A 13,576-nucleotide genomic window follows, 5' to 3' on the forward strand; every position below is an offset into this window, starting at 1 on the left:
GGAGTCGTCGTGGGATGATGACGTCTACTCCCGGCGCGGGCTTGTGACGCGGCGCGGCCCGTTGTCTGTGTGGGGCTGAGGAGCCCGGAGGGCGGTGGGCGCTCCCATTGGGAGCGGCGCGGGGTTGGCAGGGCCTGGACATGGCGCTGAGGGGCCGCCCCGTGGGAAGATGAATAAGGGCTGGCTGGAGCTGGAGAGTGACCCGGGTACGGAGGGGCCCCGGCGGGCCGGGGGCTGGGGAGGCCGGATGGGTCCCGGACGCGCCTGCCTGACAATCCCTCCTCCTCTTGTCCCACCCAGGCCTCTTCACCCTCCTGGTGGAAGATTTCGGTAAGACCCGCCCCTGACCTTTGGGACCTGGCTGTTGGGGTGTGTGTGAGGCGTGCTCCCTGAGTTCTCGCTGCAGAGCCTGGGGCGGGGGGCTGCCTGCCGACTTCTTCTTTCCTGGTCGTAGGTGTCAAAGGGGTGCAAGTGGAGGAGATCTACGATCTTCAGAGTAAATGCCAGGGGTGAGTGCCGGGTCCTTGCCTCCGGAGGGCTGGGGAAGGGCAGGAGATAGTACCCCTTCAAGGGAGGCAGTGTTAGAAGACCCAAGTTGTATAAGATTCACATAAGAAAGCTTCACTCTTTGTGGGTGTCCTCCTTGGGCTATTTTTTTTTTTTTCGAGACCGTTTCTCTGTGTAGCTTTGCGCCTTTCCTGGTACTCACTCTGTAGCCCAGGCTGGCCTCGAACTCACAGAGATCCGCCTGGCTCTGCCTCCCGAGTGCTGGGGTTAAAGGCGTGCGCCACCACCGCCCGGCTGACATTTTTTTTTTTTTTTTTTTAATTTCCAGTCTTCACCTCAGCGCTTCCCCTTAGGAAGTAGTAGTCCACCTTTTAACCCTAACCACTCTTGGAGTACAATTCAGCTGCCTTTTCTGGTTTTGCAGTGAGAAACCTCCGGTTGCACAGTGCCTTTTTTGTGTGCAATCCGTTAATTACAATACCACATGAGCTGTGCCTTTCATCACCACACAAAATTTGTCCTGACCATGAGGGGTATGTGTCCCTTTAATCCCAGGGCTCGGAAAACAGAGGCAGGCATATCTGAGTTTGAGGCCAGCCTGGGCTACATAGTGAGGCCGTGTCTCAACAAAACTAAACAAGAGTTGCCTTATATTGATTGGTTGGTGTGACAAGGTCCCTTTCAGGTGCCTAAACTCAGGTTCTTGTTTGGTGATCTGTGGAATAGAGAAACCTGCTAACAGTAATGATCCAAGAAGTTTACTTTCATTTCCTGGAGTTCATATGTGTCCCTAGTTTTAGTGCTTGAGGCTGAGGTCCACAAATGAGAATTGATACTTCTCATCAGAACTTTTGTGCCTTATGTGGTGATTTCACCTTGCTCTGTCCTGGGCCACCGGTTCCAGATTTTCTTCTTCTTTTGCCTAGACTTCATGAGGCTGAGTGGGGTTTCGGAGTATCAAGCTCACATTTGATTGCCTGTGATAGGCTTCTGGGTGTGAGGTCTCAGAGCCATATTGGATACAGTATTGGTACGAGTGATGGGCTCAGAGCAATAGCACTCCAGTGCAGAAGATTAGGGAGAGAAAGAAGGGGATGCTGATCGTCATCTGCCTCTTCCTGCTTTAGGCCTGTTTATGGATTTATCTTCCTGTTCAAATGGATCGAAGAACGCAGGTCCCGACGAAAGGTTTCTACATTGGTGGACGATACGTCAGTGATCGATGATGATATTGTGAATAACATGTTCTTTGCCCACCAGGTCTGCTGAGTTCTGAGCTTGTTGGAAGGGCGGGATGTTCTGTTTTGTTTATGTTGTTAGTGGTTTTGCTGGAAGGTGACAGTGGGGAGCAGGGAGAAGGGCTAGATGGGTAGTAAGAGTGGCTGTTGCAGGACCCCATGGCAGACAGAACCCAGCTCTTTCAGCATCTCAGGATAGTCTCCATGCCCTAGATTCTTGGCACTTAGTTGATCTGTGTTACATGAGTAAAGACAGCAAGACAAAGGAAACTGATAGGGGTTATTGGCCTTCTTTTCAGTCTTCTCAGTGAATGACGGCTTGGGGAAGGGTGGGGTAAAGGGTGAGTGAAGGGTATACGAGTGACTGTTTTTGATTTACAGCTGATTCCCAACTCTTGTGCCACTCATGCCTTGCTGAGCGTGCTTCTGAATTGCAGCAATGTGGATCTGGGGCCCACCCTGAGTCGAATGAAGGATTTCACCAAAGGCTTCAGTCCAGAGGTATGCTGTATTGCCTTAAATCATGGCTCACAGCTGGCTGGGCACATCTGATCCTCAGAGCCATTGTTAATGCTACCACGTAATATTTGGTACTGTTTGGCCTTTTCTTTTTCAAATGACAATTAATGTCTATTTGATTGATAAATAATGTGGAAGGTAGTTGATTTTAGGCTTCGCTGTTTTAAGAAAGGAGTTGATGGAAGTAGAGAAGGAAGAGACTTAAGTCACCGATGTCAGAACCTTTTCTCTTGTGACTTTTTGTAGCAGGCGGTGTTGCTCCCCAGTAGCCACTGATTACTGTGCAAAGCCAGTATGGCCCATCCCTTTGGGAGGTCCTATGCTCTTGTCTGCCACTACTAGCCCTGTAGGAAAGTTTGAGATTCCTGGAATCCCTCTAAACCTGCTCTCTGGAACTCTGCTCTTACCCAGAGGCTCACCTAAGAATCTGTTCTTGCCGGGCGGTGGTGGCGCATGCCTTTAATCCCAGCACTCGGGAGGCAGAGGCAGGCAGATCTTTGTAAGTTCGAGGCCAGCCTGGTCTGTAGAGCGAGATCCAGGAAAGGTGCAAAGCTACACAGAGAAACTGTCTCGAACCCCCCCCCCCCAAAAAAAAATCTGTTCTTATATAGTCTTATTTTCTTCTTAGAGCAAAGGATATGCAATTGGCAATGCTCCTGAGCTGGCCAAGGCACATAATAGCCATGCCAGGTAGGTGAGAGCTGTGGCTGCCAATAGGGGATAAGGGTGGTGGAGGATGTCTCTGACTTTGTCCTTTTCCAGGCCAGAACCACGTCACCTTCCTGAGAAGCAGAATGGTCTCAGTGCAGTGCGGACCATGGAGGCATTCCACTTTGTCAGCTATGTGCCTATTACAGGGCGGCTCTTTGAATTGGATGGCTTGAAAGTCTACCCTATTGATCATGGTAGGCATCCTGTGGAAGGGGCCTGCTGGATTTGTCGTGCTTCCTTCTAGTTATCTGGGTCTCAGGGCCCTTAGGTTCTTGAGACTTAGTAGCACCGAGTTATGTGACCAGCTTGGACCTGGCTCATCCACACTAATCTGTTTTCCTTCTCTTCCCTGGTCACCCCATCTCAGCGTTTCCCACCTGCTGATTCCTCATCTTGTTCTCCCCTAGGGCCCTGGGGAGAGGATGAGGAGTGGACAGATAAAGCTCGACGGGTCATCATGGAACGAATCGGCCTTGCTACTGCAGGGTAAGGACCTTCAGTTTGCCCTGTTTCCTTCTGGAACTATGTCTCCTTTGGGCGGGAAAGAGAGATGATCTGTAAATTGTAAGACCACATGGTATATCTGGCAAGATCAGGCCTGGGTCTTGGGCTTCTAACTTCTTGCCTTCCTGCCTGGATTGCCTGTGGCCTGCTCTGGGCGAGGCTCAAGGAGGGGCAAGCCTTTGGGGAGCAGGGAGGCCTGGGTAGCACGGGTGTGCTGACTCACTTCCTGACAGGCCCTCATATGGAAAGGTACAGCTCAGATTTCTGGGTATGTGGCTGTCTGCTGCCTGCCTATTGGAGTGAGGCCTATGCCTACAACTACAAGATACTTGCCTCAATCTGACAGTAGGGCTTGGGTGGGAATTTCTCTGATGGCTGTCACTGTGACTGTAGGGAACCCTACCATGACATACGCTTCAACCTGATGGCCGTGGTGCCTGACCGCAGGATTAAGTATGAGGCCAGGCTACATGTATTGAAGGTGAACCGACAAACAGTCCTGGAGGCCCTGCAGCAGGTAAGTGGGCCTCCTGCCTGGCCATGTCAACCCAATGACTCCCATCTCTCTTACACTGTAGCATCTATCTCTACTTTCCAAATCACTGTCTTATAGATCCAGGTTTTAACTGACCATTTTTTTAAAAAGATTTATTTATTTATTATGTATATAGCATGTATAATCAACCAGAAGAGAACACCAGACCTTATTACAGATGGTTGTGAGCTACCATGCGGTTGCTGGGAATTGAACTCAGGACCTCTGGAAGAGCAGTCAGTGCTCTTAACTTCTGAGTCATCTCTCCAGCCCCTTAACTGACCATTTCTTTCCTTTGCTTCCTTTGTAAGGGTGGCAAAACTTAGGGTAGGAAGCTTCTAAAAAGAAGCTGTGGTTTGGCCTTTTTATTTTCCAGTAAATAAATGAATGAGTAGGGTCAAGGCCCTTAGCTGTCTAACATGGAAACCTGGTTCTACTCCTTCTCCTCTAAGCTTTGAGTTCTGTTTTAAAGCTGATTAGAGTAACACAGCCGGAGCTGATTCAGACCCACAAATCTCAAGAGTCACAACTGCCTGAGGAGACCAAGCCAGCAAGCAGCAAGTCCCCTATCGGGCTGGAGGCAGGCAGGGCCCCAGCGGCCTCTGAGTGCGCTCACACAGGTACTTGAGGCCTCAACCATCTAGGATAGCTTGACATGGGAGGCCCAAGCACTTCTAGAAGGTACTTTGGCAGTGGTGCAGGGGCTTGAGCAGGAGGTCTGAAATCCCAGTACCTGAAGCTTTCCTCTCGAAACACCAAGGGACCGTAGAGAGAGCTTTTCTTAAATGACATCTGTAAGGGACTACCATGTATGACCTTGAACCCCTGTCCCTCTATATTGCCCTCCCCCACTTGTTATTTTCTCTATAGGCTGCCTTTCTTGTTGCCCTACCCCCACCCCCCCCCCACTGGGGAAACAACTGTAGGATTGGGGAGACTGTAGGCTTTTCTTAAGGATCGAACTGAATGTCCTGTCTAAACTCTGCCTTGTCTCAGATGGTGCAGAGGAGGTGGCTGGTTCATGCCCACAAGTTCCGACCCACAGTCCTCCCAGCAAATCTAAGCTGGTGGTGAAACCTCCAGGGAGCCTCAATGGGGTTCCCCCAAACCCTGCTCCTATTGTCCAGCGGCTGCCAGCCTTTCTAGACAATCACAATTATGCCAAATCCCCTATGCAGGTAAGATGGAAGCACCTTGGCAGAGGCCACAGTGTTGGGTCCTCAGTGTTATTCTTTGACTCTCCTTGGGCATTGATGATTAGTCTCCTAATACTGATAGGCCCCCCCATAGCACAATAGCATGCCCTTAAGGTAGCCAAGAGAGCTTTTTGGGCATACTCCTTGGTTCTGTATGGGATGGTTTCTCCTGGTAACACAAAACCATGTGGCAGGGCATTCTGTTTCTTTCAGAAGCGCTTTGCACAACTGAGAGAGAGCCAAGTTACCTCCTCCCTAGCTGCAATGCCATTCTGTAGCCCTTTTCATTACTGTTCTTGTCTGCCCTAGGAGGAAGAAGATCTGGCGGCAGGTGTGGGCCGCAGCCGAGTTCCGGTCCGACCACCCCAACAGTACTCTGATGATGAAGATGACTATGAGGATGAGGAGGAGGATGTGCAAAACACCAGTTCTGCCATCAGGTCAGTCCCAGCTCTGAAAAGCTTTGGGAGCCTCAGGTCCTGTTCTGAGTATTCCACCCTGAATCTGAGAAGGCATTTCCACAGAGAACATGAGGCACTTAGAGAATGTAAGGCTTTGGAGGGGACTTGCCTGAGGGGCTAACCCCAAGTCTTCAGGAACTTGTGGGTTTAAGGGGAGGTAAGCATCTTACCATGAATCAAGACATGTCTTGTTGGTGATCTTTCAGCCGGACCTCAAGGAATTGGGTAGGAGAAGAGGTTGGAGCAATAATTTATTGAGTAGGATGGCAGTTTTTGTTGGAGGTTAGAAGTGAGGTAGCTAGAATAGAACAGGTCCTTTGAGGCCACCTGTCTACACTGTGGCACTTAGGGTGCCATCGCTGGTCAGATTGCTTGGACCAAGTGTAAGGAGCTTCCAGATTGGCTTGGGGAGAAGAGGATATATTTGAGCCATACTGCTGGGTGTGGTCACCTGGTCCATTCCCTCTTTTTACCTCTTATTGGACCCCACAGATACAAGCGGAAGGGGACAGGGAAGCCAGGATCGTTGAGCAATTCTTCAGATGGGCAGCTGTCAGTGCTACAGCCCAACACCATCAATGTCTTAACTGAGAAGCTCCAGGAGTCTCAGAAAGACCTGTCAATTCCTCTGTCCATCAAGACTAGCAGTGGGGCTGGGAGTCCAGCTGTGGCTGTGCCCACACACTCGCAGCCTTCACCCACCCCTAGCAATGAGAGCACAGACACAGCCTCTGAGATTGGCAGTGCTTTCAACTCACCCTTGCGCTCGCCCATCCGCTCGGCCAACCCAACACGGCCCTCCAGCCCTGTCACCTCTCACATCTCCAAGGTGCTTTTTGGAGAAGATGACAGCATTCTGCGTGTTGACTGCATGCGCTACAACCGTGCTGTGCGTGACCTGGGTCCTGTCATTAGCACAGGACTGTTGCACCTTGCTGAAGATGGTGTACTGAGTCCCCTGACGCTCACAGGTGGGCCTTGGGCTGCCTCACTGACCACTTGGTGCACCCGAGGAGAAGGAGGGAGGTGGCCAGGTGACGATAGAAGTATCATGGTCTCTGATGCATCCTTTTATGTCCTCTTTCAGAGGGTGGAAAGGGTTCCTCACCTTCTACCAGATCAAGCCAAGGCAACCAGGGGTCCAGCAACCTAGAGGAGAAGGAGCTTGTGGAAGCCACAGATAGCAGAGACAAGTCTGGGATGAACAGGTCCAGTGAGCCCTTGAGTGGAGAGAAGTATTCACCTAAGGTGAATCTCTCAGTTTTCTTTTCCTAGCAGAGGGAAAGACCCAGGGCTTACTCCCTGGGTATTGGTTTTTTTGTTTTTGTTTTTGTTTTTGTTTTGTTTTTGTTTTGTTTTGTTTTGTTTTTTGAGACAGAATTTCTCTATGTAGGAGCTCTTGCTGTCCTGGAACTTGATTTGTAGATCAGGCTGGCCTTGAACTCATAGAGATCTGCTTGCCGTGATTAAAGGCATGAGCCAACACACCTGGCTGGTATTGGGTGGTTCTTGATTGGAATTTTGTTGTGAAAGTTGGTGACTAGAGCCAGGTGCCTGATTGCTTTTCTGGGTTGGTTGGCCTCAGTAGCCCCATGGACTATGGCTATTCACCCTTGCTTCTTGCTGCTTTTTGGTGATGGAGCTTTGGGGCTAGTCAGACCCCCAAGGTATAATGTTGGGTTCTGGCAGGAACTGCTGGCACTACTAAAGTGTGTAGAAGCGGAGATTGCAAACTATGAGGCTTGTCTCAAGGAGGAGGTGGAGAAGAGGAAGAAGTTCAAGGTGGGTGATCCCTCTATTGTCTGTTCCTCTGCCCTCTCCCAAGGACAGTTACTCAGAGAAGATGAGCTCTGGTGTCCTCATGTGCCTTCTTTTCTACAGATTGATGACCAGCGAAGGACCCACAACTATGATGAGTTTATCTGTACCTTCATATCCATGCTGGCTCAGGAAGGTGAGGGGGTTCCTAGAATGTCTTCATTGTCCTACCTGCTGAGGGTCTTGTCCCCCAAACTCCTCACGCACACCCCTTCAAGAATTCTTCTGAGGGGCTGGGGATTTAGCTCAGTGGTAGAGCTCTTGCCTAGCAAGCTCAAGGCCCTGGGTTCGGTCCTCAGCTCCAACAACAACAACAAAAAGAATTCTGAGGCTGGTCGGACAAGGAACTTAGAAGCCAGCCACCTACTAAGGAGTTTCTACTTTACACAGGTATGCTGGCCAACCTAGTGGAACAGAACATCTCTGTGCGGCGCCGCCAAGGGGTCAGCATTGGTCGGCTTCACAAGCAGCGGAAGCCTGACCGGCGGAAACGCTCTCGGCCCTACAAGGCCAAACGCCAGTGAGGACCTCTGGCCCTGATTCTGCAGCCTCTCTTGCCGCAAGGCCCTCACCAGGGCTCCTCCCTGTCCCACTCTTCTTTTCCTAGTATTACTGAGTAGTTCAGCCAGAGCTCAGGCCCTGGGAGTGGGAATAAGCTGTATGTCCTGCATATACTCTGTGGCCTGGCAGGGGCAAGTCAGCCCTATAATGCTCAGGAAGCAGCAGTTGAAACTGGAGGGTGCTGTGGCCTCTAACCATCTATGGAGCAGCAGCAGGACCTGGCCTTGTTGCCTGGGCAGCAGGATATACATTTTACCTATTGGAGAAGTCTGGTTTTTGGGCTCTTGCCCCTCTTGCCACTGTATTATGGCCAGCTTCCTGACTCTGCTTTCTCTCCCAGCAGCTGTCATCCTGCTGGGGATGACACCAGGGTCCCAGCTGGGAAACTGAGAAGGCATTGGCCCTGGTGCTCCAGCCCCAGCTACTAGCCTGTCCTTGTTGTGAGGAAGCTTGGCCTACTCTTTATTCCTCTTGGGAGAGAGCCAAACTCAGGGACCTGGCTGCTGAGCTAGAATGGATATGGGGTGTCCTAGTAGGATGCACAGCCTACCGGGGTCCCACAGCTATAGTGGAGAGAAGTGTTGAATTGTCCCAGTGGCATGCAGACTCCTACTTCCATCCAGACTTGCTAATGCTGTCAAAGCAAGGCTCTGGGGCTCTTCGTCTTCAGTGTTGTGGCCCTGGCTATGGGCCTACCTTGGGCTCCTAATCTCTGTTTCTGGGGTTCAGAGGAGCCTCTGCCCAGCCCCTCAGTATTACCATGTCTCCCTCCTTTTAGGGATATTAGAGACAGGGCTGCTTGAACGAAACTGGTACCACTCAATTCTCCCTACTGTACCAGCTTCCTTGGCCTCTTGCAAGGTACTCAGGGCAGGGGACAGGGTCAAGATGAGTTAGAACGCCTGTGTTCCCAGAGGGCTTGATGACAAGGTGTAGTAAGCACAGCACTGCTTCAAGCTCCAGCCCCAAACAGCCCTGTGCCCTCTGCTAGATTTAGGGGATCCAAGCAGGCCCTTTATCTGTATATAGTAACTGTGGGGGAGATGGTGCAGCAGTCTTACCCCACTAGTTCTGTAAATATTGGATAAGTGAGTGAATAAAAGTGTGCTAATAAGTGATCCTCTGCTTGCTGTCTTGCGGGACTATAGGCTGGGGTGTGGTGGAATGAGAGGCTAGTCTCCGGCCCAAAGCTCTGTTGATGATAGCAAGGCAGTACGTATTCCTGGGCCAGAAATGGGATTCAGGGCCTACACTGAGGGGAATGTTTCAGATGGGCTATGGACAAGGTATACTGAGGTGAAAATGCTCGGCTTTCACCAGATCTAATGGCTTTGAACCTGAAAGGTTCTGGAGCCCTGGATCAAGGCAAGGCTGCCAATAGATCTTCCTGGTGAATTCTTTGAGGGGCACTAGGGCCTGAGAGGTTGTATGTCTCATCCCTTACTGCATTTGGATAGGTACAGCAGGCCAGAGCTGCCTCTGACCCCCTTTCCCTTACTGACTGTTCCCTACTGAGACTCTTATATCTACCCCTTTCCCTCTACAGTGGTCCTGTAGATGGGGCCTCATGTACACAGCCAAGGCACAGCAGGACTTATTGGAAACCTTTTAATAACCTTGGCCCTTCCAACTGGGTCTAGTAATCCAGGGCACAGATGAGGGCTACACCACGCTTTATCCAGTGTCGCTGAGGCTGGTCAGTGGGGATCTCCACAGCAATGACGTAGTTGGTTGAGTGGCCTGTGGTTGACAATGTTCCTGAAGCAGGCAAGAAAGAGGGACAGTTAGGTTATACCCTGTCACCACTAAAGAAGGGCTGGATTAGGGGGAGAGCATAAACATAAACAGTGAGTTTGACAGACTTGAGTTGGGAATAGGAAGGGACCAGGGCCCCAAAGGCTCCTTGGTGACTTGATCTGATCAAGGCTCAGGCCTGCCTAGAGTTATGGCCCTGAGGATGAAGTGCTACCACCCCTCTCAGTCCCTGTTGAGCCCAGCACTGACTCGTCCCTGGTTTTGGCCTCAGTTCTTCCTCTGAGCCCCTGGTGGAAGTAGGGGCCCGTAGGCTCCTAGGATGTACTAAGGAGTCAGGCAAGCAGGCAAGGACTTAAGGCCCTAAACGCTGACTTGCATTGGTCTCTGGACTGGCCCAAACCTCCATCAGCTTTCCTGAGCAGCTAACCTGGATCCTTGTAAACTGACCAGACTTCCACCTATAGTGTAGATTGCCTGCCTTGGTTTGCCTTACCAGCACGGGTCAGAGTCTTGTAGATGGGGCACAGGTAGAAGTCCTGGTTTTCAACCTTTCGATTGGCTATTGGCAAGAGCCAGATAACAGCCATCTCTGTATACAGCTCTTTGGGCCGTGACTCAGCCAGCTGGAAATCCAAGGGGTCCCAGCGAGCACCTTCCAGGAACAGTCCATGGATATAGCACCCTATTTCGGGCCTTTCCTCAATTTCTGATGGTGTCCTGGACATCACCTGTGTTGGGCACATGGGCACCCACATTGGAAGCAAGGTTAAGATTTACATCAGGGGGCACAAATTCCCTCCTGAAAGCTGCTGCCTGCCCATCACCTATCTGCCATTTTAATCTGTGGCCTGTAGTCTGCCCTCTGCCCCTCTGAATAACTTTGGGGCTCCTGGTCTTTTTACTTCCTATTCAGGATTGCTCCAACTTTGAGGTAATTATGGCCACAGTGCACCCCTCCCCCCACCTGTGTTCAGACCTTGAAGTCAAAGGTGATAGTGTCGATAGAGATGATGAATTTTCGGGCAAAGTTCTGCAGAGTGCCCGTTAGGAAAGCCTGAGGGAAGAAGAAGCCACTGATCCAGAAGACAGGTGGAATGCCATCCTTGATCCAGCACTCCACAAAGTTCAGGCGCTTCAGCAGGTCCATGATCCATGAAGCCAGTGGCTTGAGTGATGGGTAGGCCTTGGAGTTCCAGAGCTCGGGCACAGTGTTGTTGTACAGGCTGGTGGACATCAGCTCCAGCTCTAAGGACATTACCACTAGCCCCTTGAGTGCCTTGAGCATGTCACTAAGTGTCTGTGTGATCACCACTAGGAGCTTGTTGTACCTGTGGGGGCAGTGGAAAGGTATTAGTGGGATGGGGATCTGTGGCAGGCAGTCCCTATGCCCTTCCATCTGGGACCATAGACAATGACAGACAAGCTAACTGCAGAAGTGGGTGAGGCATTCTGGGTACAATCCCAGCACTGGTCCTTACTAAATATGTGATTTAAGACAGTCAACCTTCTTGGGGCCTCAGTTTATTCCTCTATAAAATGGAAATAAGGGCTGGAGAGATGGCTCAGTGGTTAGAAGCACTGGCTGTTCTTCCAGAGGTTCTGAGTTCAATTCCCAGCAACCACATGGTGGCTCACAACCATCTGTAATGAGATCTGGTGCCTTCTTCTGGCCTTCAGGTATATATGCAGACAGAGCACTGTACACATAATGAATGAATGAATGAATAAATAAATAAATAAATAAATAAATAAATAAATAAATAAAATCTTAAAAAAATAAATACAATGGAAATAAGCAGCTGGATTAGAAGACAGATGTTTAGTACTTAGCATGACAGCTGGCTAATAGCACCTGTTGTCATTTCTCTATGACACAGTGGCCCCTGACTGGGTTGGCTAAAGTGGGCAAGAAATTACCTAATGACCTCTTGTACCAGCACTGTGTTCATTGACTCCTCATATAGCACAGGGTATTTGCTTATCACATCTTGCAAGTCAATAGGCTCAGGGATCTGGAACAGAATGTCCTGAGCCACATCTTCTACTAACTGTAGGGACAAAAAGATGGGATGAGGCTGGCTACCCTTAGCCACGCAGGATTTTACTTCAAGAGTTCTGTTCACAGGTGCAGGCAGGATGGGGCAGCCTGGCCTTGCCCAGACCTTGACCCTCTCCCTCTACTATACTACCCACCTCCTCCCGGCTCTGGCCGCCCACAGAGGATGATTTGGGCTGCAGCTGGAGAATAGCACTGAATAGGGCGAAAGTCTCATTCTGGGCAAAGGTGATGTTGGCATTGTCATGCAGACCGAAAATCTCAGGCATGTCATTGAGTGGAAGGCTCTTGATGTAGGAGAGATAGCCCTAGGAAGCAAGAAGGCTGAATGAAGGCCTTGGCTTGCTCTGCAGCCTTCCTTCCCGGTTCGCCTTCCTGTTGTTTCTAGAACTGAGATGGTCTCTGTGATGCTGCAGATCATGGCTATTGCTTTCCTCTCAGCCATTTACTGCCATTCCTCTCCTTGCCTCTCTTTCCAGCTGCTCAAACCTAACATGCTCCCTCTTGCCACAGGTACTGGCACTCACCTAACCTAGCCTCAGTTCAGGATGCTTTCCCCATTACCCTAGAAGTATATCTTTAGAGTGTCCCTACCCCACATGTAGTGTGCATTACCATAACACAGTGATACTTGGAATGGGTGAGGCAGGGTTTACCTCCCCCTACAGAAGCTGGTCTCCACTGGATGTGACTTGCTGTGGCATGGGATTTCCACTAGAAAGGTGTTCTGGAGGGCAGGGCTATACCTCCTTTCTACTGTCCTCTGTATCAAGGTTCCATGGGACTCCAGGAACCCCTGTGGCCCCCTGGGTGGACTCACATTGAGGTCATAGGTGGGTGGGATTTGGTGATAGATGCCAGAGTCACTGTAGCTGTGCTCAGAGGAGAGCACAGCAGGGTTGTAGAAATCTTCTAGGATGTTCATGACACAGCGGCGGTCCCAGTCATCCGTGACACGACCACCATAGTTGATCTCTCCAGCTGTGTACTTGAGAACCTATGTGGTAGGTGAGTAAAGGTCCCTATTATAGGTCCCCAAGTCAGTGGCCCCCAGTCTGCCTCCTGCCTACCTTATAGGGGATGTCATCATATTCATCTAGGAACATCTTGAGCTGGCTGATGCAGATGCGCAGGTCTCCATCTGTGAACTCATAGGGGATGTTGAAGCCCAGGGGCCCAAATTTGCGGCGTTCAAGTGCATTCCCATGGAACAAGCACAGAGACAGCAGCAGGGACTTGAACTCCACTACCTGCAGGACAGAAAGGGATAGGGTCATAAGAGGAAGGGATGGAACGGGTAGGTAGGAACTTAGAATGTACCTCACTTAAAACATTCAAAATTATTTTCAATTATGTGTATGAGTATGTGGGTATGTGCACATGAGTGTTGTTGCTCACAGAGGCCAGAGGTATGAGATCCTCATGAAGCTGGAGTCCCAGGTCCTTGTAAACTGCCTGATGTGGATGCTGGGAACTGAACTAAGTTCTCTGGAAGAGCAACCAGTGGTCTTAACCACTGAGCCATCCAGCTGGAGCCTCACCTTTTGGCAGGAGTGGAGGAAGTCATCACTGAGGCTGTTGTAGGACTTCAGCAGGTTGGCTTTGACACCACGTGGTGGTTCAATAGTCATTTTGGAGCCGTTTTGCAGGATGGACACTGGGAACTTGTTGCTGGGGAGGCTGGTGAGCCACAGGCGGAAGTCCCGATGTACCTG

The 13,576-nt window shown here is 50.6% G+C and overlaps 2 protein-coding genes across 2 annotated transcripts in view; one reads left to right on the forward strand and one right to left on the reverse strand.

Moving 5' to 3' along the window:
* Positions 1–6: 6 nt before the first annotated feature.
* On the forward strand, positions 7–9,168 carry Bap1 (BRCA1 associated protein 1). Its single transcript, XM_036198915.1, has 17 exons — positions 7–206; positions 301–330; positions 455–509; positions 1,635–1,767; positions 2,127–2,246; positions 2,893–2,954; positions 3,027–3,169; positions 3,383–3,461; positions 3,873–3,996; positions 4,487–4,634; positions 5,011–5,192; positions 5,520–5,650; positions 6,164–6,642; positions 6,759–6,919; positions 7,361–7,453; positions 7,553–7,625; positions 7,880–9,168. Exons 1-17 carry the CDS (start codon positions 170–172, stop codon positions 8,011–8,013), a joined length of 2,184 nt encoding a protein of 727 aa, XP_036054808.1. The 5' UTR covers positions 7–169; the 3' UTR covers positions 8,014–9,168.
* Positions 9,169–9,644: 476 nt separating this feature from the next.
* Dnah1 (dynein axonemal heavy chain 1) overlaps positions 9,645–13,576 on the reverse strand; it is a 60,448-nt gene continuing 56,516 nt past the window's right edge. Inside the window, exons 70-77 of the mRNA XM_036198604.1 lie at positions 13,403–13,573; positions 12,932–13,111; positions 12,682–12,858; positions 11,999–12,169; positions 11,723–11,853; positions 10,782–11,133; positions 10,299–10,533; positions 9,645–9,808 (exon numbers count right to left, since the gene is read on the reverse strand). Coding sequence (XP_036054497.1) covers positions 9,687–9,808; positions 10,299–10,533; positions 10,782–11,133; positions 11,723–11,853; positions 11,999–12,169; positions 12,682–12,858; positions 12,932–13,111; positions 13,403–13,573 — 1,539 coding nt within the window. The 3' untranslated portion in view covers positions 9,645–9,686. The remainder of the gene's footprint in view (positions 9,809–10,298; positions 10,534–10,781; positions 11,134–11,722; positions 11,854–11,998; positions 12,170–12,681; positions 12,859–12,931; positions 13,112–13,402; positions 13,574–13,576) is intronic.

Source organism: Onychomys torridus, chromosome 9 (assembly GCF_903995425.1).
Source record: "Onychomys torridus chromosome 9, mOncTor1.1, whole genome shotgun sequence".
In the NCBI taxonomy this organism is placed as follows: domain Eukaryota; kingdom Metazoa; phylum Chordata; class Mammalia; order Rodentia; family Cricetidae; genus Onychomys; species Onychomys torridus.